Genomic DNA, 26,050 nt, shown 5'->3' on the forward strand with positions numbered 1-26,050 from the left:
AAATTTATTTGAATGAGAAATGGCCATTTTTGAGAACCAGTTTCTTTTAACAAGTGCAGTCACAATCATACATGTTACTGGTGTCCCTGCGTGATCTTGAAGGAATTTCTGAAACAAACGAAAATTAGTTAACAAGTTGGAAGCATGAAAATAATTAAATCTAATATAACAAAGCATTTGTGAATTATCTGCGTAGTTTAATAGCGAATTTTTTTTCTTTGTTTCTTTTGTGTGTTACTCTTAAAGTCATGCTAAAATTGAATTGTTATCGTCATCTCCAATTTTCCTAAAACTTGAATGAATTTACTGTGATAGTTTAGTATCCAAATTTTCATGAAACACAATCATTAATAAATATTCAAGACAGTGAACTCACCTTTATAATCATTCACTGGTTTATGTGTGTTACGCATGTCACTGTGGCACGAGAACACCATCCTCTCACCCATTACATGGATCAAACGTGGATCTGTCGTTATATTTCCAAAGGGTGTTATCAACTGAAACAACAACAAACGAATTTTTATCCCTGAATTAATCAGCTCTTTGTTTAAAACATCCTTAAAGCAGTGAGCTTTAGTTTTATCTCGAACTCTCGCACGTGCATATTGAGACGTATTTTTCTGAGCGCAACCCTGATGAGTGTCTAGAGTAATACAGCTGCTACAACATTTATTGAAAGTATTATGGTTATTTAACCTCCTTCACAAAACCTAAAAGTCTAGCATCACGTGTTCTGTGTATAATGATGAACTTTATCGTTGGATCTTAAAGAATTAATTTTTTCTATACAGTTTCATATATAAAACGCATTAAGGCAAGACCGCCTTCAGGACATAAATGGAATAACAAAGAGGTAGTTAGTCCTAAGACCTAAATGGGACGGCAACGAAGCTCTAAGACATAAATGGAGTAACAAAGAAGTAGTTAGTCTTAACACCTAAATGGAACATTAAAGAAGCTCTAGGATATAAATGGAGTAACAAAGAAGTAGTTAGTCTTAACACCTAAATGGAACATTAAAGAAGCTCTAGGACATAAATTGAGTAACAAAAAGGTAGTCCTAGGACATAAATTAAATATCAAAGATGTAGTTAATCCTAAGACCTAAAGGGGACAACAAAGAACCTCCAGGATATAAATGGAATAACAAAAAAGGAAATTCTAGGACATGAATGGAATAACAAAGAGATAGTTAGCCCTAAGACCAAAATGGGACGACAGAGAAGTCCTACGACAAATGGAAAAGCAAAAAGGTATTCCTAAGACAAAAACAGAACCAAAAGAAGTTCTAGAAGATAAATGGAACAACAGAAAGTAGCATTAGGATATAAATAGGACAACAAGAAGTCCTAGAGCAAAATAAAACAATAAAGAAATATTTCTGGGACATAAATGTGACGACAAAGGTGTGCTAGTTCATAAATGTACTTAGAGTTCTATCAAGCCATGATCATTATGTTAATATTTATTTAATCACGGTTAGATAAGTTACAAAAACGTTCCTTTCCACCTTTGTGCACTTCACAACAATTAAGTTCTTTGAACTGTGAGTACAAGTATTGGTAATACAGTGGAAACCAGGTCATTTGTTCCGTGCTGAAAACTACCGAGAAGAAAATTGTTGTTATAGTCTGGGTTAAGGAACTCACAGAGTGAAACAATGAAACAAGTTTATTATGGTAAAAACGCTATATTTGTACGACTTCCTAGCTTTATGAGTCGTGTAACAGGAAGGACAAAATGTTTTAACGTGAACGACATGATGAGGATGCTTATTTTAACTCATTTATATCTACATATACTTTGAAAAAACACGTGATTAGTAAGCACAAAGAAAACAAAGGTAGTACTGCGAACAGCATTAGCTATGAGAGAATAGATTCAAAAATCGCAGGAGAATCAAATAGAAATGAGAACTAAACATTACAGTCGTACAGAAGTTATCGAACCGTCAAGGAAGACAAGTACATACCCAAGCTATACTCGTTTTTAACCGAACGAAATTAACACAGCTTACTTAGACCCAGGATTAGAAAACGACAAGCATAATGTTTATAAACACTATACCAGTTATTTCAATATCTACCAAAGAGGCAGAGTTTAAACAATAAACTAATAAAATCTCCAAATAAAGATATGTTAGTAGTAAAAGTAATGCATTTTGGGCCAGTTCGATTAAGATTTAAACCGGTTTCCTCCAATATGTTTTTCGCTTACAGATTCTAAAAACCTTTTAAATCGCAAACACTAAATAACATCATGTGAGTATATTGTTTTCAGAGGAACATATTGTCAAATAATAATTCGTGATAGCAATAAAACATATAAGGTTTTGGAACATTTCAAGAGTGTAGATACAGTCCTTGTGTTTTTATTAGCAAATGCTACAGAAACCAGCCAGAACATAAACACTTGTTCAGGTTAACATTATTTTAACAGTACTCGGATGCTCTAGTCATGGCGTACTCAAAGAAAAAGTTTAAAATGTTTATTCGGCTAACGTAAATGCTTTTCATAAGCGTTCGAACTGGGAGCAGGGCCCCCACTCCAACATAAAGAAGCCAGTAGTTGCCTCTACCCCCCCCCCATCTCCCATAATTTTGGAAAATATTACGATTTCCCCAAATTTGAATTGAGTTTTCGGTCCAAAATAATGACTCTCTGTGAGAAGATAATGTTTTTTAATGTTATAGCTAGAGATAAAATTCCAGAAGATAAGATAAATGGATGAAGATAAAAAAAAATAGAAAGTCATGTTAGGTTGGACATTAGACTGTATATTTTCACATTAATATCACTTGTGTGTTGTCCCTCATTTTCTTCACATCCTCGTCTCCAGTATATCAAAATAGGTCCAAGTTGTCATTGAAATTATAAAATTATTCCGTGGGAACATGCCTTCGAACTACTTTATTTTCCGAATTGCCCTCTTCCTCCTTCCAGGTGGTTTAACGGCAAGTCCGAGGGCTTATAACACTAAAAATCGAGTTTCGATATTTGCGATGGGCACAACATAGAGATAGCTCTGTGTGTAGCTCTATGCTTAATAACAAAGAAACAAACACTTTTGAATCATCCTCCCACCTTGACGTACACATTTTGTTTCCGACCCCTATTCCTTAAAGGGAAACTTTATCAACATTAAATATAACTTCGATTATCCAGTAATTTCAAAGGATTCTAATGTGTGCCTTTTCCCCTCTTGTTACGTTAAAACGAATATTAAGGACAATGGTTGGGTCACTGTACATTAATTTTAATTTTACAAAACTGATTTTAACCGTTCAAAAAAGGATATTAGAGCCGTAGAGTTATGAAAAAAACAAAACAAAATCAAAATATATTATATAAACTTGTAAAAATATATTTAACCTTGAATTTATCATATTAGTAGAGATCTATGTTTTATCTAGAATATTGTAACAATACACTGAAACATTTAAATGTAATATTACTTATCATGTATTTTTCCCGATAACCATAAAAATGGGTTGACATACCGTAGAAGACATATAGTATGAACTTGTATAATAATGTATAGAGGGAAGATTTGACCAAAAAGAAAACCCACCGTCTTAGGCTTCTGTGCAGTTAGTGCCATAGTTTTCTTCTTTTCAACATCACAACTGACTCGAGCTTTATTCTTCTTCTTTATCATCCGCTTAAGAAGACAAGAAAAAAAGAAGAGGAAGATTAAATTCACTGTTTACTTCATATACAAACATGTTCACTCGCTAACATTATTTTTTAACTTTCGGAGAAATGTCAATCATAATGTTGGAAACGAAGAACGTTATCCAGAATTCTTTATGAGTTTATTCAATTTTCAAGTTGCGATTTTGTGCTTGTTGTTATTTACTTCAGCACAATAAGCACTCGCTAAAGATCTATAGCAGTCTAGTTTGATTACAAGAATAATGGAAAAAATTTTTAATTTTAGAAAGACAAGTAAGGATCGATATACATACGTAACCCAAATAGCTATAGTGACATAGAAAGTTTTAATGCTACAAAAAAATATTCAAACAACAAAGTCAAAACTAAAAAAACTGAGTTACTTAAAATTTATTTTTTTTATTCCTACTTTGGCTCAGGCTGACATGAATACAGTGATCTGCGAAGGTAGGGATAAAATATTTTACATTTTCATTAATTCAGCTTTTGTATTTTTGAACTTTTGATTTTCTTGTTTCAATACCTTTTGTAGCTTTAAAACTTTCTATATAACTACCGGCCCGTCATGGCCAGGTGGTTAAAGCGCTCGACTCGCAATCTGCGGGTCGCGGGTTCGAATCCCCGTCCGACCAAACATGTTCACCCTTTCAGCCGTGGGGGCGTTATAATGTGACGGTCAATCCCACTATTTGTTGGTAAAATAGTAGCCCAAGAGTTGGCGGTGGGTAGTCATAACTAGCTGCCTTCCCTCTAGTCTTACACTGCTAAATTGGGGACGGCTAACGCAGATAGCTCTCATGTGGCTTTGCGCGAAATTCAAAACAAACAAACTATATTACTATAGTTAGCTAAGTTACGCAGATAGTAATCCCTACATAACTTTCTAAGATTTTTTTTTATTATACTTGTTTGTTTCCTTTTTATTAGCTATATTTTTGTGCGACAGCCATACCAAGTGTGGGGAGCGCGTATACTCGATTCGAATTTACTCATTAGGATCTCTACCAACCTACCCTCAAATCTAATTATATGCCCAAAGTAGCACATCGTCCGTTTCACACACATATACATATATATATAGTAGTATCCTTTTAGGTACAAGAAGGGGATATTTGGGACCCCAGACGTATGAGTTGTGTGAAAGAAATACTGTGAAATAGTCATTGTTAATATTCAGATATTTTAAAGGTGATTTTAAAAGGGCGATTTTTATGGCCGCCATTTTGTTTCATGACAATCCCTACTATTAAATACTACCGTACTCAATTATATGTAAAGTTTTACTGTATGACGTTCACTATAATCGACCTAGTCGGTTTTATTGGAGTTGATTTTGGTTAATTTCGATTGCAACAATAAGCACCTACTGAGAATACGTAGATTTAATAATAGGTAAAGTTCCATTGGATTACATTCCCTATAATCAATCTAGCTGTGTTCATGAAAGCTGAACTAGACCAAAACTGAACAAATGTATATTAACATATATATAAAATAGGTTTTAATAATGCTTAAAACAACGTGAATAACATTTCTTTGAATCTTAAATTGAGCACCACCTGATCAAACGATACAAAATATTCCCAAAATACATGATGCGACCAATAAGTAAAAAATACAACTAGAAATATATATGATTTAGTATACAAATATATCTCCAATGATATCCATTTTATACTATTATTTTTTCTGATTTATTTATTATTTATATTTTAACATCTTACTCCTGTGTCGCCATCGAGATGAAGACGAAGAGGAATGGCGGTCATCTTTTTGGATGATTGACTGGGAACAGCCAGAAGAGGATCCGGGTCGTAACGGCTTGCTTTTGATTGACGCTCAATGCTCTCTAGAGAAAATGGCTGTGGAACCTGAAATATTATGTTAAATTTATGAGCATTTCAAATTAGAGATGAGTTCAAGGTACAATTACAGACACGAAATCCACTACAAATTGGCTACAAAATTTCAGGTGTACCACATTTCTTAATATCTTAAAAAGTATTAAAATAGGTTCGTTCACTTTAGTTAGAAGTACATATCTTACATCATTTCATCTATCTAAAAAATTATTTTCCGGAAATATCCATAATGAGTGAATTCTCAGTTTCTACACTGTTCCTCGGCCTTTGCTATAAACAATTTATACAGACAGTGAACGTACAGTTAAAATTATTCATGACGTAGCTTTCGAGGGTTAGTTTTTGATTCACTATTAAAAGTCAACTAACATTTTTAGAGTAACGAGCTCAGCGGTAAGTGTGAGGGCTTATGGCGCTTAAAATCGGGTTTCGATAGCTGTGATGGGCAGAGCACAGATAGCCTATTGTGTAGCTTTGGGTTTAACAAAAAACAAACAGAATAATGATGTCAAGTTACACGCAAGGGATCGATATAAATGTTGACACTGAACTGTAATCACTAAGTTTAATATAATAAAATATACAATAAACAGCTTTTTCTAATGTGAAGCTTATCATATGCAATTTATATTAGCATGCAGCTTGTTTTAACTAAGCCTAAATTTATTTAGTAATATTTCTGCCACTTTTCTTGGAATTTGTTTGAGTAACTCAAGGAACATAACTGACTTTTTGTACTAGTATTCTTAATATTAATATTTTTCTAATTGTCTAAACACGTCTTCAGATTTATAGTCGGTCTCTCTCTTCTGAGTGTTTCAGGCACTAACAAACATCCTTGTACAAGGTATGAATAATGATGAAATCGTCGTCAAAAAACTAAGGATAAAACTTTATTATGAAGAAAAGTAAAGAAAAAAAACGTTTTTGGCAACGAGGAATTAAATAATTGGATCTTAACTTCAAGTGATTATGTCATGCAGATCACGTGATTTTTATCTTACCTTGAAATAAGTATTGCTGTCACGTGATTTTAATTTTACTTTGATGTGATTATTGTTATCACCTGATTATAATCGTATCTTGAAGTAATTATTGTTATCACGTGATCTAAATCGTATCTTGAAGTGTTTCTGTTATCACGTGATCCTAATAGTATCTTAAAGTGATTATTGTTGTCACGTGATCTTAACTGAAGTGTTTATTGTCATGCAGTGTAGGATAGGCAATTACGTTTTGCTGGGTGCCTCAACGGTTCATCCCAACTGAAATATATGCAAGAAAACATTACAGTTAATTTAGGGGTTTGCAACACGAAGATATATGTATATAATCACACTTCAAGCTTTATAGGTGTTTGAAAACTATATCATGAAAAGTGTAAAAATAAACTAAAATATTTTATAAGTTGGTCGCACCTCCATAGCTGGCTTTTACAAATACGACATTTACATACAGAACCAAATACTTGCCTTTTCAAGTCCACAATCACATTCAGCTTGGCGAAGTTGTACATAAAAACCCAGTAAGACAAACACGCCAATCAGAATCGTCATCATAACAAGAGTCAGAGATATAATACTGACGATCTTCGGGGCAGAGGAAGGACGTTTTGGATAAGCCTAAAAAAAATGTAATTAATAGAGCAAAGGAGCTGTTATTCGCGGATACGCTTACAGAGAAATATTTGTTCTGTTAATTAAGGAACGCAAAATAAGCACGATAAGTACATTTATCGAAGCTATTATTCTATTTCAGGCACAAAAGAACATTAAGTAAGTTTAAAAATGATTATAATGTATGGATATAAACAGTTTCAAGTTTGAAGGGTTAATTCTCTTGCACTCTTGATTGCTTCTTGAGAAAAATATCAGTTGCATTCACATTTAACACCCTATTATATACTTGCCTTGTTAACACGACATTCATATTTATGTATATAATAATAAAAAACTGAATCCATATTTTGATCAAACTAATGATTTTGTTGTCAAACAAATTATAACAAATAATATATCCGAAAAATTAGCTTTCCATCTCTTTATATTGACACTTAAAAGTCTTCATTAGAAGACTGAATGATGGTAATTTTCCCATCTCTAGCCAACAATGAAACAGTTGAATGAAAGTAATATTATATATTCGCAAAGGCGAAACGTTGATTAAAATAGAAATATTTTTATGCATATATCTTGAGTATAAAGGTAGTTTTTTCTAAACTTTTATCAAAATGTGTAAATCCCTCCAGTATGCACTACAAATTTTGAAATACAACAAAAAGTGATATTACATAATCTACATCTGTGTACACAGGTGTATTAAATATACATGGAATATTATCTCACGTGACTCCATGAAGAACTGTTCAGCTTTAAATTCCATACTCTTTAAAAATTATCTAGTTCTTCGAACGAACTTAGCTCCTGTTATTCATCTTACCTGCAGGGACTCTAGTTTTAGAGAAAAGGAGGAGCTAACTCCCCAGAAAAATGTGAAGAACTGGCAATAAAGTATCAATTTTACGCTTTTAAATTGTTTATTCTCTAAAGCTCAGATGGCGTTGCTGCTTATCTCAGCCTTCTTGTGTTGCAAAGATTTAGTTGTACTCACTTGTCCGATCATTTCCTCAGAAGACCATGAGAATCAAGTCAATCACTTTCAATAAAATGATTTGATAAAGATTCATAATTCCAAAAGTTTCTAAGCAGTTTCAGAATAAAATACAGAATAGTTGGATGTAGTTAAGTTCTAACTGTACAATACCAACTTTTATTATACTCTAATGTTAGATTATTCTTTGGTAGAGGAAAAATAAGCTGAAGTTTCTTAAACCTGAAGGTATAAAATGCAAATAACGTTCGTGGAAAGAAAAATACCATTAAAAACAGCATAACCAACTACCACTGTGCCAGTCAGTGGAAGAAGCTAGAATATAAAATAGGTAATGATTGAAAATCCGCTCAATTCGTGATAAATATTCCCGCTTCTCAACGGTGTGCAACTGAATAGAAAAAAGTCTTAGTTCAATATTACCAAAAAAGCTTTACGTAATTATTCTGATACGTCGTGAAATGAGGTTTTATATGTAAACTGGTAACAGTAAACTTTACCCATAAAATATTACATCAAATGACTTAATGCTGACACATAAAATGTCGTCCTTTTGGTTTTGTGATTCGTTTTATTATTTTGTTTTATTGTTTAATTCTGCATCTCTTTGAAGTATACAGTACAACTATTGAGATTAGAAACTTCAACGTCATTTTTCAGATCAACAAAACAGAAATTTATTGATTATTAATCCTAGTAAAATGGAGTGGATTTTCCACAAGTAAAATTAGTGTTATTTTAATATCAAATAAAAACTTATTTATTTTTTACTCCATTCAGGTGCACTTTGAAGTGGATTCTTTTGAAAAGTTATTAAAAAAAACGGCAATTTATTTGCACTTTGTTCTACATCAGCACTTACGTTCGATCATTAATTTAGATTTTTAATGGTAGCGGACTAAAGCATGCCGCGAATCTAATAAAGTTGAGATAAATAACGGCATGTATATTTTCAAATCCTTTGATAAAGTTCTAGCACTTCGAAAAATTCTCAGTTATGCAATACTGTATGAAACTTATATAGTTCTAAGCACAGATGTAAGATAAAAGTCTGTGATGAAATAAAATAAGACAAACCGGTGGGGGAAAGTCCGGCCCTAGGGAGCTATGGGCATCAGAACCATAATCCGCAACAGAAGTTCCATCCTTCGGTTTCTCCATGGCAACAGACTCTTCCAGGCTGTGGGAGGGGCACGGATAACGCTGTACTCTTTATGCCACCAGAAGAGAGGCAGTACTAAGCTTCCGAAAGCAGAGCGTCTTGTTAAAACGAATCTTTAAACTACAGCTGTCCAGTATATAAGCCAATGACACCAAGAAAACTCAGAATCACCAGCCCGTCACAAGTCCTGATTTTATACTGATGATGGCAAGAAACGGCCAACACAGACTGTTGACTCCAGGTACTCGGCCTACCGTACCGGGATACATAATACAATTTTGCCTAGGAAACGGGTCAGTGCAATGTGACTGACCTAGTTTCAGGTATTCTGAGAAATAAGCTTAGTGCTTGAGCATGTTTATTTCCAAACATATTTTCTTCTGTTTATATAAAAAACAACAACACAGTCTTGTGAAATCTGGTATATCATGAAACTATATTTAACATTCATGGAAACAATTTTTTTTTTGCCTTAACATGATAGAAATACGTACAAAACCCTTGATTTTTATTTCTGTTAAACACCATGATTTATTTTCGATACACATTCCCTATTGTGATAAACACCGTTTATGCCTATCTGTTCTCCGACTCCTTGCCATGCTAATGCTTGTTCTGCTGAAAGACGTATTCGATTTTATTCTTTTACGTTACTTAGTATTATTTTCTAAGTTGTTGTCATACTTCGAATCCTTCTTCTGAAGATTAATCAGAAACGTCCGAACAAGACATCAAATTATGACATTCTTTCTTTATATCTATCTATATATATATACATAAATGGATAACTTCGGAAATGAAAACAGATTCGTTAAAATGAAACAAATAATACGAAAGACGTGTTTACATGTTTGTTTGTTTTTAGTTATGCACAAAGCTACACAATGCGCTATCTGTGCTCTACCCACCACGGGTATTCTAGCGTTGTAAGTCCGCAGACATGCCGTTGTGCCACTGGGGACGTTTGCATGTTAGGAAATACAATTGTTTCAAAATCAAACGTAGGTCATTCCTTTTTTTTTATACGTAACAAGTAAATTTTAACCATATAGAAGTATCTCATCAAGTTTTTATATTTATTTTTCTAAACTACTCATACACCAAATTGCTTCTAGGTCCAATACTTTGTTGGTCCCTTATATCATACGGGTCACACAAAATGTAAAGAAACACCAAACAAACAAAAACAAACACAAAACAATACAACAGTTAATCCTATTAATATCTGCCTTGGTTTTGGTCAGTTCTTTACACTTATTACTCAATATTTGGATCCGACTGGTAGTGAATGGTATTTAAAAAACAAAACAGAAACAATGTCGGTAATATGAGAGTTAATATGAATTAGGGAATTTGCGAAACAGTTTGTTTGTGTTGATGTTCTGCAGATTGTCACAGTTGAGAACACTAATCCCCAAGAACTGTAGTTTCTTTAAACCTACCCCAAATAAGCTTGTTGTGTAAAACCTGAAGTTCTAAATTACAGTATGCTGCCTTTGGAACAATATGTCTGTCACTTTCACTGACAGATTCGAGTAATTGCGTATTGTTTGTTTGATGAATTTCGCGCAAAGCTACACGAGGTCTAACTGCGCTAGCCTTTCCTGATTTAGCATTGATAGACTAGAGGGAAACACCACCAACCCTGGGCTACTTTTTTAACAACAAATAGTTGGACTGACCGTCATATTAACGCCCCCGCGGCTGAAAGAACGAGCATGTTCGGTGTGATGGGCATTCGAACCCACGACCCGCAGGTTGCGAGGCGAGCACTCTAACCAACACGCCATGCCAGGCCCGATAAACGTGAAGGTAGGTAACTCAACAACAAATTCGTATTTGATCCATCACATCTTCTTTGTCATGTAATGTTACTTTTAGCGGTGTATCCACCGGGATGTTGTTGTGAGCAGATCCCCATTAGAGAATCCTCCCTAGCAGCCACCACCATCTGAGATATCAGAGTTTAGTCTTTTAAGATTTGAAAATTATTTGTACATTTTGGAAGTCACTGACATGAAAGCGTAACTTTTTCTGCCCCCTCCCAAACTAGCTGTTTGCTCCCTTTCTACCCTTCTCCCCTCCCACCAATAAAAGATCCTAGAAACGTCACTGATCACTTTATGAACTTACTAGCTCAGAAGCGTACCGTTTTAAATGATAATATAAATCTATGCTTCGACTGGCTTATTACAAATCAGAAACAACATATCATCACGTACACAAAGTTATTAACGTTTTTTAGCCATCATTCAACGGATGAATGAAGAAAAACCTGAACTGCCGTTCTGAGTAGTAAAAATTTATAAACTTAATTGTTGAATATTTTCTTTAGAAAAACACGTGCTTAAAATGAATCTGGCTCATGATAGGTACATAGAATTCGCAAAACAAATTCAAATGACCTGTTTCGCTTGAGCTTAAATAGTTTTTGGAAAGTTTAATTTGAAGAATTGTTTGTGTGTACACAAAATAACCGTAGCTGACATATAATAAAATTCTTTATTACTTTTCGATTTTAATGAAACCGGAAACACATCTGGAAAGATAATTAAAAAATAAAACGATTAAACATTTTTTTAAAAATTTTGTTTAAATGATGATATTATCTTAATTGTTGACTCGACTTCGTGACGTTAGGTTGTATATGCAGGAGCGTTGGATAGTGATGCCATACAGAATCATTTACTAAGTATTTCTGTGTAAGAAGGTACACAAATTGAAGAACTTTCAAAGTTATACTATGCATGCAACGTATTCATTACCGGAAGTCTGAATACACACCTAAGGTGACATAATTTCCTTCATTGATCAAACGAGGGTTTATAGAGGAGAAGACACGTAGCTAGTTGTGAATTGTTGACGGCATGCATGAGTTGTAAATATAATTATTGTCCGGGAATTATCTCAATACTATAGAGGCACTGACTGGTCTTGTAAAATAAGGACAAAGTATTTATCGTGACAATTATAAATACATATACATGTGTATATGACATTTACATATTTTTAAATGTTTATATATGATTCTTACACACAAAAAAAGACAAAAACATGAGCGTTATTAGTTTAGGTTTCCGTTTCATTTGACACGAGAGTTTTAACAGGTCCCTGAAAATTTTTAGATATGTTTAGTGACTAAAAAGAAGGCATTTCCGCACTCTTTTTAGCGTTGGGGCTGCGAAAAGTGATTTCAAGTGGTCAGCGCATCACGAGCTTAACGGCCAAACACATGAAGCACAAAAGTCTCCAAATGACACCTAGTGGTGTTCAGGAACTGTTTAGAACCACCTTGGTAGATATTGTGCAGCAAGCCGAGTACAATATTACGCCTGTAGCTGCTTTCAAAGTGTTCCTGTCTGCTCATCCTAGTGCTATCTATCGTGATGCTTCGATCTTCCCTACTGAATCACAGGTGAAATCGTTCGTATCTCAGTTGAAAGCTAAACATAAAAAGGTGATAGCAGAAGTATAAAAGATCGGCGATTGCTTAATTAATGATGCTGAAAATGTAGCTTTATTGATATATACTGAATTTACTCCAATTTTGATTGAACTTTTCCTCTTTTTTTCTTCGCACCAAAGTATGGAAAATTTATTTGGATAGACCTGAGTACTAGCTAGTATGGTGACTTGAGGATGCTGCATTTCACTTTAAAAATTATCAATTAACAAAGGAAAACGTCCGAAACCACTCTCTTGGGAAGTTTCCGGATTGAACTTACTTTTAATATTCAACAAATTGTAGTGTAAAGACACTCCTTGGCTCCTGAGGGACGTGTTAATAAAGCATGCTTATAACATAAATATTACAATAACAGCCTTTTAGACTCCTATTTGCTATCTGTTTATTTGTTTGTTTTGTATTTCGCGCAAAGCTACACGAGGGCTATCTGCGCTAGCCGTCCCTAATTTAGCAGTGTAAGACTAGAGGGAAGGCAGCTAGTTAGCACCACCCACCGCCAACACTTGGGCTACTCTTTTACCAACTAATAGTGGGATTGACCGTCACATTATAACGCCCCCACGGTTGAAAGGGCGAGCATGTTTGGTGGGACGGGGATCCGAACAGCGACCTTCAGATTGCGAGTAGAGTGCCCTAACCACCTGGCTATGCCGGGCCTCGGTAAATCTGAGGGCGCACACCGATAAAAACCGGGTTTCGATACTCATGGTGGTCACAGCATAGATAGCCCATAGTGTACCTTTGTGCTTAATAACAAACGAACAAACAATCTCCTTATGTGTCTTGAAAGTCTTGCTGTAGCTGTAGTACCTTTGTAGTGCATTCTCGAATTTCTTTTATTGCTCTTATAACTGACAAATTATTTTGTTTATTGTTAAGCACGATACTGCATAGCGGGCTATCTATGCTGTACCAACCACAGGAATCGAACCCCGAATTGTAACGTTACAAATTCTCTACTTTATCGATGAGCTACTGAGAGCTTTTTTGAATAATAACACCTGTTTGTATAACTGATTGGTACTGGTATTTTCAATTTGGGCGAAACGACTAGATCAGAGGTTTCTAGGATTCAGATATAACCTCTTAATTTTGAGATACTAATCAGAGGAAGGGAAGCCAGCTAGCGTCATCAGACGCCACAGGCGAAATGTCTGGTGTTGAACCGAAAAACAGTATTAATTGTCACATTTATAACGCTCTTATGGCTGAAAATGCAAAACGTGTTCGGGAGCCTTGTGGCACGAACTTCAGACATATGATCCGCAGCACGGCACGCTAACCATTATGCCACGCCCAAAACTTTCCTACTCGACTAAATCAGTTCTTTCGAGTGAGTATGAACATCCTCTTAGGTCAAACTTACAGTTTCGTATGCATACGCATGTGTAGTCAAATGAAAGAAGTAGAATGTTACAATAATATTGATTATTATTCATTTAAAAGTAAAATAATACAAGAAATATTTTCAATATTTGTGTGTTATAAAATAAATCAAGACACACGGTGGCCCCCAGTGGCACAGCGGACTTACAATGCTAGAAAACTGGTTTCGATACCCGTGGTGGGCAGAGCACAGATAGCCCATTGTGTAGCTTTGTGCTTAATTTCAAACAAACAGACACACGGTATTGTGTCGTGCGGCCAAAACAACCTACATGACACACTGTGTGTTACTAACAGAAGTGATAGTTTAGCGATTTTCTATTTCTGTAGCACGGACTCTCTAAACTATTACATATTTTCAGTGGATGTGCTCTACTGTAACCTTATTTCCCATACCAAATTTCAAGGCAATCCATTAAGAAATACATGACATATAAAATCTCCAATTTTGATTGAACGTTTTTTGATAGAAAAACATACTTAACTTTTATGGATTTTTTTTCAAATTTGGTACATAGATAGATATTTACAACCTACAATTAGGTGTCATATTTGGTCTAATTATAAGCTATTCAGCAAACACCGCTCATATTTGACCAAAAGTTTTGCGCACGCCTACGCTAAAAGTCACATGAGCTAACGGTCTGAAATTTTTACTAAAGTTTCTTCTATGAGTAAAGATAGACTATTTAGTTTTTGGTCATTCGGATTAAAGACGACTGATTTAAAGCAGCAAAACTATAGGGTGAAAGCACGTGCAGATACATAAGTATTCTTTAAGCCAAGCAAACTACATTATCAGTTTCTAGTTCAAGTTTTCAAAAGAATCATGCGTGTGAACGGTTATTATTCATTGCAAACTTTTAAGCACAAATTAGCTAGATTTTATTAAATTCTCCTAATTAAGGAGCGTTTAGCATCACGTGATATTAGTTTAAGCGATTAGTGTAAATGATTATGCTTGATACGGCTGTACCGAGTGCATGCAGGTGATGACAAGAAGCTATTAATTTAGATTCCATGGCGTTACCATAAAAGAAATTACTAACATTGTTTTGCATTTTCAGCCATAAGAGCGTTATAAATGTGACAATTAATTCTGTTTTTCGGTTCAAAACAGTAAAGTATAGGTCATCTTGAGAACATTTGCCTACAAACGAACTTGGATTGGTTTAATGACTTGTCGTATTGGGTCCCTTATCACATTAAAGTAATAAAGAAGTACATGCATACCTACACCTAAAGGAATTCATAACGTTATAATTGTATTTATATATTAATACGAAGCTCATTCCAATGAATCTAAGACTGCCTTATATCTTTTAGACATGCTATCTACCAGTTAAAATTTGTTTAGTTTAATGCATTAACAGTTAACATTTCTTGACGTGGTTAGTAGCCCATTCAACCACTTAAATTTAATTACTAATCATTTAAAAACATATTTTACAAGTAATTAAACTTATGTGATCATATACGGTATTGGAAATAAATATGGAAACAGAAGGTAAAGTGAGTATATAAAGCAAATTATATGAAGCAAATAGGCACAAACATAAGCACAGTACATTATGAAGAAAATATACAATGTCAAATGAATACATTGGTCACAACATTAATATTTGGTATGTGAGTCCTTTGCTTTATAACGAGCTTAACATCGCACTTTCAAGCTCCCGTACAGTTTATCAATAAAGGAGTGTGGAATGCTGTTCCAAGTATTCCACAGTTCGTCCCAGTTGTTTGGTTGCCGTGTATCTTCCTCAGTCTGGCCTCGATGATGTTCATATCAGGACTTTTTGAAGGTCACGACATCTTTGTGAATGTTTCATCTGTCTCTTTAGGCTCCAAATATGTTTTTACTACACTGGCCGTATGTTAGGGGTCATCGTCACGTTGCATGATGAGATGTGTTCCTGGGGGAAAGGCATGGTGGATCAGAACCTACATGTAACTGTCGGCAGTCAGGGTACCTTCGAATTTATGTAAGTATCCGAAACTCTTGGTTACGATACAGCCCCACAATTGTATTTATCCATCCTATGCTTCAACGTAACTGTTTTACGCTGAATCCTACACCACTCTTCAATCCGTCTTAGAACAAACTTTTCTTTCATTATTGACAAACAGCTTAAGCTTGGACTCGTCTATAAATAATAATTTTTCAGGTTTGGATATCTTACTGTTTCGGTTATGTTGCCAATTTCAGCCTTTCTGTTTTGTTGCCTCTTCTCGATAATGGTTTCCAAGAAGCTGCACATCAATTGAGACCTATTTGTGCTAATGTGTCTTACTGTTTTTGAAGAAACGTTAAAACCTATACTTGCAGCAAAGCCATTCGCAAGGTATCTACCAAATTGTCGACTGTCATGCAGAGAATTAACCCCGAGGAACTTTACAACACTTTTGAGTAGCTTGGGTTTTCTTTCCCGATCATTTTTGTTGTCAACTGTAACAGTTTCACGAACCTTTTTCAGAGTTTTGAATATCGCACTGGGTGAAAGGATAAATTTGGGATGCGATTCGTCGATAGAGGTAGCCTTATTTAGCTAAATTTTGATTTCTATGCGTTTGTCGTGTGTAATTTCCTTCTCAAGAGCCATCGTGTTCACCACAACTTTCAAAATCTAGAATAGTATCACTACCTCTACATATATAAGCTATGTGCCGGTTTGGCACTTTCAGATTGGTTGCCTAATAACCAATCATAACGTGCTATGTCAACACAATACTGCATTAGACGACATTTCATTTTTACACAAAAAATATGATTCTATATTGTTTAATTTGTATTACATACTAGCTTTTTCTCTGTTTCTATAATTTTTTCAATTACTGTATGCTACTAGCCATGACAACGGTTTATAATCAATCGCCACAACTTTACCGTAAATACTTAACAATTAACATTGTTTTCATTACGCTATTACGACATGTTCAGGCATTATCCAGTAAGAGAATAATATCCCACTTTCCTCCTAAAATCTTTCATACAGATTCCCACAGTTTGACTTTCCTTAATAATTTCTACTAGGAAGAAACTTGTGAACAAACTATCGTCTTCCTCCTCCTCTCGATGCTACTTATCAAATTTTAGTTAACAAGAAGCTTCTGATTTCAAGTTTTGTATTTCTTTCTGTAGGTTAAACTAGTGAACAGCTTTCAACTTCTTCATTTTCATGTTTCTATTTTTTTTTGCTAAACCTCCGACATTTTTGGTTAAGAAGATTAGTGATACTTTCCACCTTTCTTCTACTTTTGTAAACCTAGTAAAATAGTTAGTCTTTTGGGGTTCAATGAATGAGCTTAATACTAACCTTTTATAGCAATTATGACGTTACGAAATTCTTTAGGTGTTGGTAAACATGTATCCCACAAGGCAGCGGTGGGTGGTTTTGGCTAACTATCTACCCTCTAGTCTATCATTTCGCAGATCGCACTTGAGAAGCTTTTCACGAAAGTCAACAAATAACATCAATCTCAATGTGAATACGTTTTGTATTTCCACCATAATAAACACAATTACCTAAAACAAAGATGTATTCGGACCAATAACGAAATAATTTCAAAAATGAGTTTCCTATTTTTTTTTTTTTTTTGAGGTCGTGGGCTATATTAAAAACTGCTGAACATGCTGCTTTTCTTATTCTTGGAATTGTAACGTATATCTATCTATATATATAATATATAAATTTTTCAAACAACCTAAGAAAACATACAAGAATTATATTAATATAACAACAGGTGGCGCTAAGAAAGCTACATGCTTTTATTGTAGTTATAAACTTCTGTATCTTTATAATGATTAATTAAAACTACGAATTTTCTGCGCGACAAAATTATTGTTGCAAAATTTCAAATAAAGTTAGTATCATGAACAAACCAACAGCGATACTAGAAAAAAAAAATAATTGTCAATGCATATTATTACTAAAAAGATTCTTCACCGACGTTATCCCGCTTACAAGATTTTAGACGTGTTTGAAATTTTTCAATATTTTTCGATAACTGATGTTTTAACAATTCATTTGATGATATTGATATGTGTTAGGTAACTTCAGAGGTTATTAATTCCAAACGCTAGGATAAATAAATAAGAAATAACTGATAATTTCACCCGACAGATGGCCGTAACGAAACTTCTAGAGGAATTACCTTTCATACTTGTTTTACCTTTTTACAAATATTAATAATTGAAGGATAACAAACGAAGCACGACTTTGCAAATTTTCTGGTATTGTGATGAAAATTAAAATATATATTTGATTATATATATTATATATTAAAATATAGTGTATTGTAAATTATAATTTTATATGATATAAAAAATACCTTTTCACTTTCTTGAAGTAAGTAATTATTTTTTACAGCCTCGTAACAAGGTTGATGGCAGACGCAGACTGACGTAGTTCAACTAGAGAATGACCAACTACTAATGTTACTAATCTAGGTGAAAGCTATATTTATTACTCCAAAAAAAGGAACTCTTATTAAGAATTTTAGTGTGGTTATGAAGACTGTCAATCTACGTGAGAAATTAATATTTAACGACGGCTTTGCTCTCTTTATACAAAGATTTTCTTTGATCCTAAGACCCTCTTCATTATCAGAACCACAAAGCACGCTAAATTTTTCGTCCAGCGCTCTGCTTTGGATAAAGACCAGTAGGTGGTGTGAAAACATTTTGTGAAGAACTGGCCAATGTGATCTATAAAAATTCTAAATATGAACTTACTACGATAGAAAAGCAAATACTCTCTAAAGGTTTAAAGTTTGCTGTAGCACTTGAAAAACTTATTAATTATGATTATTTTCATAAAGTTTGAAAAATTATTGAGAAGATAGAAATTTAATTCTATTTTTGAAAATAAAACAAAACTAAAAGACATTTTGATAGTATAGTTACTGAATTTCCTGGCTTAGCGGTATCCTATTTTTTACGCGTATAAAATAGAATCAAACATTTCTAAAGCAGAATTTGAGATAAATAAACTTATAAAAGAAGAGAATAATTTGATTATCTGGAAGCCAGATAAAGGTAATCGTATAGTCCTTCTAAATAGGGAATAATATTTAAATAAGGTGCTTAATTTGTTATTTGATGAAAATAAATTTGAGAAAGTAAATTCTGATCCCACAAAAAAAAAGGGAGAAGGTAATCTCCAACTATATGTTCTGGACCCGGCATGCTCGCCCTTTCAGCCGTGGGGGCGTTATAATGTGACGGTCAATCCCACTATTCGTTGGTAAAAGAGTAGCCCAAAAGTTGGCGGTGGGTGGTGATAACTAGCTGCCTTCCCTTTAGTCTTACACTGATAAATTAGGGACGGCTAGCGCAGATAGCCCTCGTGTAGCTTTGCCCAAAAATTCAAAAACAAACAAACGATATTTTCTGAAACTGAAGAAAAATAATGCACTTAATAACAAAGTATATAATAATATTAGATCAAATGGATCTTACTGTGATATTTTTATGGTATACTTGAGATTCATAAAAATGGATGTTCAATTAGATCAGTATATCTAACACCGGTACTTATAACCATAAACTACCTGGATTTCTTAAAGCTTTTCTTGAAAAATTCATGAAAAGTGAATATATACTAAAATAACTTTGAAATATCTGAAGAGTTGAGAATGCTGAAATTCGATGAACATATTTTTCGTGCTAGTTTTGATATTGTGTCCTTGTATGCTAATATTCCTCTACGTGAGGTTATTCATGAAAGCTTCTGACATTGTGTTTGAACACGAGGAAGTAATCCAAGGATTAGCAGTATCAGTGTTTAAGGAATTATTAGAGTTTGCCACGAACAAACGGTGGCTCATTATGAGAAATAATGGTTGAAAAATTGTCCTAATGGTTTTAAACCAGTTAAGTATCACAGATATGTTGATGATTCTTTTGTTTTAACATGTTAAATTGTTTTTTTGAATATCTTAATGAAGAATATTCCAATATAAAGTTTATTGTTGATGAAAAAAGTAATTGTAAGCTATCATTTTTTAATCTTGAAATTAATTGTTTTGGCAGACATTTGGAAGTAGGAATTAATAATAAATCTACGCACACAGGATTGTATAATCATATAATAGCTATACACCTATTAGTTACAAATTAAACTTTATTGTTTTTTTAATTTCGCGCAAAGCTACACGAGGGCTATCTGCGCTAGCTGTCCCTAATTTAGCAGTGTGAGACTAGAGGAAAGGCAGCTAGTCATCACCACCCACCGCCAACTCTTGGACTACTCTTTTACCAACGAATAGTGGGATTGACCGTCACATTATAACGCCCCAACAGCTAAAAGGGCAAGCATGTTTGGCGGGACGGGGATTCAAACCCGCGACCCTCAGATTGCGAGTCGAATGCCCTAACCATTTGGCCATGCCGGGTTTAAACTTCATTAACAATTTATTAAATTGTGAGCAAATACCAATATTTTCATTTCGACCTAGAGAGAATTAAAAATGTCTTAGTTAAAATGGTTTTCATTTATCTTAGATCAATAATGTGATTAAAAGGTTTCTTTTGGAAGTTAACACTCCTTTTAAAGTGTGTTATGAAATGCCCGAAGGCTTTTTATATGCTAGGCTACAGTTAGGAGTTGCGAAATAAAATCAATAGCATTATAAATATAAGTGAGCTACAAATATCCGCACAATTGGTCTTAAAATATATACTACGAGTAGAGAACTTTTTTTTAAGTTCGAGAATGTGATTGACAAATTTCAACGCTTTTATGTTGGTGATCATTTTATAAGTTCTCGTTATGGTCGAGATTACATTGGTTTTACAAATCGCCGCTTGAGACAACGTAAAAATCATTTACAGTCAACTTCTTACAATAACAGTTTAAGTGTTTAGAGATTTCGAGACAGTGATTGTATAGGTAGAGAGAGATGGATGAGAACTTTAGTGTATTTTGTGGTTTTGACAATGAAGAGGATCTTAGGATCAGAGACTTTTCTGTATTAAACATGCGTCGTTATATAGGATGATTATAAACAGAAACTATTTAACATGACTAATATTTGCCTCACTAGGTTGTTTCGAGGGTAAGATAAATATTCTTTATTTTAACATTTTTTATAATTATTTCATAGTTGTTATTTAAGATTTAGCCAGTATATTTGTCATTTCAAGTAGTGTTCAAATTAACATGTAGTTATAAATGATTAACGAAAGTTAAAGAATAAAATAATCGTTGATGTCTATTTCGTTTTCGTCCTCCGAGTGGCTAAGGAGTAAGCTTCAGGGCTTAAAACACTACAACCCTGAGTTCGATACCCGCAACGAGAATGGCGCGTATAGCCTATTGTGTAGCTTTGCGATAAGACGAACAAATTCTTTTAGTTTCACTTGCCTCTGTATGGACATGACGTGCACAGTATGCCAATTCGCGAAATGGAAATGTTAGTGTTTATGTGGACTTCCTTATGCTTCAGATCTTTTGAATGATTGGCGGAAGTAATAATAATGACACGACTGTGTAAATCTACACAGACTGAACAGAACCATATCATCATCATCTCGGTCTCTCAACGGCAGTAATTACTAGTTTTGACCTTGCTTTTTTTGTTGTTCGTCTATTTTTTACTATTCTTTCAAGCTTTAATTTCTGTATCACAAGAAAACCTCTCGCGAAAGTATATTTTTAAAATCCTGAACACAGCAGTGCCGTAAGAATAGGACGAGTTTATAAGCATGTGGGACCCCCCGCCAAAACTATGTAAATTCTAAACAATAAGGAAAAAAAAAGGAAACCTGTGATAAGACTTAGCAATCATAAAAAATAACTTTTTTATCTCCATTTTTAATATTTAATGAACAAGCTTTCGATTCGTTTCTTTAAGCTTTCTTTAGGCTAAGTGATACACGATATGAAATAACTTATGAACAACGTACTTGCAAGATATAATAATACATCACTTGTCATTACAACAATAGTAAGATAAAATGTAATATAGAGAATTTTAACAATTGAGATACATCTAAAATTACATTTTAAACTAATATTGTACACTTATAAAATCAATTTACAGAGAAAAGTTAAAAGCTTGGTTTGTTTGTTAGTTTGAAATTAAGCATAAAGCTACACAATGGTCTATCCGTGCTCCGCCCACCGTATCGCAACCCGGTTTCTAACGTTGTAAGTCCGCAGACATGCCGCTGTGCCACTACGGGGCTAAAGCTTGGTGAATAAACAATGGCATGAAGATAAAACCTTGGTTTTGTTATTACTATTTTTTATCATAAATTTGCCCACATTGTGAATTTTAAACACGTTTACCCATATTTAAAAAAGACGTCTTTCCAATTTTTTGTAACAAAATCTTTGTTTCACGATCAGTTTTAGTGTGACAAAAAACATCTAAATCTTTTATGCTAATTGTTGAGAATGGTTTTGTATCATTGAGTACCATCCCAAATAACAAACCGTTACCTATTAAGTTTGATAGCACGTGAAAGACTGAGGAGACTTCAAATTCTAACAGTTGAGCAGGAATGGTCTATAAAAACCGGCTTCAAAAAGAGCCACTGCTGGCTTTCCCCAATCAGAAGGCACGCGAGAGAAGTTTGAAATAATGTTAACTGTGATCATTATTGAATTAAAATGGTTTAAATGCTCTTAATCAAATTAGTGTTAAAAATATTTGTTGGCATTATTTAATTTCTGCAGTGCATATTGGTGTATAGAAGACATACTAATACTAGAAATAAACGACCTTATGACAACAAAATGTTGTTTTTAGTTAATTAGATTTAGACACTCAACGATTCGCTTTTCAGCTTCTTCAGGAGCGTTCACTAAAACACAAACCGAAACTGATAGTATAAAGCTTTAATTGGAATTATTTAAACCATTTAAAACTTTGTAATGTCAGTTTCAGTTTGTGTTCTAGTGAACGCCCCTGAAGAAGCTGTAAAGCGAAACGTTGATTGTCCAAATCTTAAATAAAAACAACATTTTGGTATTATAAGGTCGTTTGTTTCTAGTATTAATATTTGTTAGGATGTTAGATGATTAATCTGTGCTTGCATGGTGGCACCGTATGGCACAAGAGGTTTTAGTGTAAATATAAATTGGAAATTTCACTACCTAAATAGTTACACCAATGTTTACTGTGCAAACAACAATGTCTTTGTTTAGTTTTTCTTTTGCTCGATAGATAGCAGGTCGTTATTTACCCTTAAGTGATTATTATTATATCTTTTTGCCGTTAAATTATAATATGTGCTACATCTGAATATTTTAAGGTATAAAAATACAATGAATTTATAGATATTGTAGTTTAATGCAGAGAAAAACAGTCATATATTTATATTGTAAATCTTGCATGGCCTGGTGGTTAAGATGCTCGACTCGTAATCTAATAGTCGCGGCTTAGAATCCCCGTCACACCGCATATGCTCGCCCTTTTACCCGTGGAGGCGTTATAATGTAACGGTCAATCCCACTATCACTTGTTAAAAGAGTAGCCCAAGTGTTGGTGGTGAGAGGTGATGACTTGCTGTCTTTCATCTAGTCTGCCACTTCTTAATTAAGGGCGGCTAGCGCAGATAGCCCTCGTGAAGCTTTGCGCGAAATTCAAAACAAATCAAACTATTCTAAATTTATATTGATTCTATTTATGTTCATAGAGGGAAATCGTTACTTCTACACATGTGATACCATTATGCATTAATGTATATAAAGCCTACCAAATATGACTATCGAAATTAGAAAAAGTTTTTTTTTCTTATGTAGTTCTATAATTTTCTGAAAAACACTCATTTTTTAATTGCATCATAATACGTTTACGTTTTTAGTAGAATAGTGATGAGTTCTTCCCAATTAAACATATCTCTTGTAATCAGGATGGTTTTTGTTGATGTAGATGCCATCGTGGATTCAGTGACTGTTTCTACGTTCTGTAGTAAAACCAGGACAAATGTAAGAATCATAGAAACCTTGCCTCGTGACTTTTAAGCTAGTGAATGCGACGACAATGATGTAGATCGAGAGTGGGTGTTACCTAAAACTGGTGAAAGACTTTACACGAGTGACGAAAGTAGTGAAGAATGTGAAACTGAAGAACCATATGTCAGAAGAATACAACATATACATCAACAAACGATCTCACAACCATCTAATCATTCTAAAGGAAATAAAAACTTGACTCAGTCAAGACCAAATTGTGATATTCAAGAAAGGACAATGAATATATAAAAAGTATATATCACCCTTTGATGGACAACAGCAAGTTTTAGTAGAAGTTGAAACATTTATTCCTTCATTTCTTTCCAGAAATCCTAATGAAACAGTCTAATATATATATATGCGCCAAGTAAACGAAAAGAAAGATTTCACTTCATAATTCCGGACATTCAAATGTTTCTTTGAGTGAAGATAATAATGATTTTATGCAAATGTTTCTTTGAATGAAGATAATAATGATTTTATGCAAATGTTTCTTTGAAAGAAGATAATGATTTATGCAAATCATTATTATCTTCACTCAAAGAAACATTTGCATAAAATTTCCCCAAACAAGCCAAAATGCTGAAAATTAAATTTACAATCTTTGACTTGTAGAATTTTGTTGTGGTATGCGTTTTGTTCAAACTCAACTATTTACAGTAGCTACTGCAGTAAAGATATATGGATTATTCTATAAAATATTTTTATTTTTAAATATATGGGAAAGTTTAATACGAATTTTGTTTGCTTTTGGACTACCAAGTTAGCAGACCATGTTTGGTCTGGATCGATCAACTCGTTTAGGAGGTCCATCCACAGACAGGCAGAAAGTTTTCCTTGATATTGAATACTTACCGTTCCGGTATGGCTTAATATGTATAGCACATATGTGAAGAACATCTGAACTTTGATTTTTATACTTAGCTTCGATTCGCTCGGCAGAGGTGGACAATGACGTCATGCTTATCCGAATCAATTCATGGAAAATCAAAGCAATAGGACTGTATTAAGATTTCCTTGCATTGACGCTAAGTAAAACTAACAAAGCGACTTTTCAAGTTTATTCAGTTTTCGTTGCCAGTAAACAGCATTACAATATATTATATTACAACTGTGTTCATGTTTCAGGTATATTATTGAACAGAATTCCTTCATTTACAAAGTAAATCGTATTCTTCGTAAAACGACATTTATTGATATTGTAATTCTTATGTGGTAAAAATTATGAGTACAACATAGCCATTATTAAAATTCGGCCTAATAAGTATCTTAAATGTTATGTACCAATGGATGAGACTGCACTATTATTACAGGAAATAGACACCAGGGACAATAAACACTATGGGGACTATATTTCGCAGATTTGATAACAAAGTATTGATAGCATCAATCAGCCACAAACAAATGCAAAAAGCTGTTTTACGATTATCTTTGTGTAGAAAATAGTATACACATGTTCTTTTATTTTAGGTAATAATTATTATGTCATAGGAATATGTTATTATCCTAATACTCCTATGTATTGTTCGTCCACGAGCTTAGCTGTTACGTGTGAAATGTTGATCGATTTTAATGTGAAAACACTTTTTTTTCAAATTTCAGTGTAAGTGATTATGACCTTCAAATACGCTTACACTACTCAAGACTTTACTGCAACTACACCTTGTGGCAAATGATATATGACTATCCTATCATAAGTAATTATTCATAATAGTTCAACAAATTAGCTGGTAAATCTCTTGTGAATCTTTCATTTTCGACACTAAAATATCAAACAATGGGCTACCTGTGTTGTGCCCTCCACGAATATCGAAATCCGGTTTTCATCGATATATGCCATCAGACTTAACATCGAGCCACTAGGGTGTGTAAAGAAAAGAAAGAATCTATGAATAACGTAGAGGTCTGGTCGATTCTTTGG

General features: G+C 33.8%; 1 protein-coding gene across 1 annotated transcript; it reads right to left on the minus strand.

Moving 5' to 3' along the window:
• On the minus strand, nt 1–26,050 carry LOC111084971. The gene is made up of 6 exons (XM_022381717.1): nt 25,916–26,050; nt 7,013–7,162; nt 5,403–5,549; nt 3,575–3,664; nt 377–500; nt 1–108 (listed from the first exon to the last, which is right to left on the minus strand). The coding sequence occupies exons 1-6, from the start codon at nt 25,979–25,981 to the stop codon at nt 47–49; spliced, it is 639 nt and encodes a 212-aa protein (XP_022237425.1). The 5' UTR covers nt 25,982–26,050; the 3' UTR covers nt 1–46.

This window comes from Limulus polyphemus, unplaced genomic scaffold (genome assembly GCF_000517525.1).
Source record: "Limulus polyphemus unplaced genomic scaffold, Limulus_polyphemus-2.1.2 Scaffold186, whole genome shotgun sequence".
NCBI lineage: Eukaryota > Metazoa > Arthropoda > Merostomata > Xiphosura > Limulidae > Limulus > Limulus polyphemus.

Coding starts and splice junctions, on each gene's coding strand:
- LOC111084971 (XM_022381717.1), bottom strand. CDS start 25,981: ATGTTAAGTCTGATGGCATATATCGATGAAAACCGGATTTCGATATTC. Junction 3,665..5,402: donor ATCTCGATGGCGACACAGGA/GTAAGATGTTAA, acceptor TGTCTTCTTAAG/CGGATGATAAAGAAGAAGAA. Junction 109..376: donor ACCAGTGAATGATTATAAAG/GTGAGTTCACTG, acceptor CGTTTGTTTCAG/AAATTCCTTCAAGATCACGC.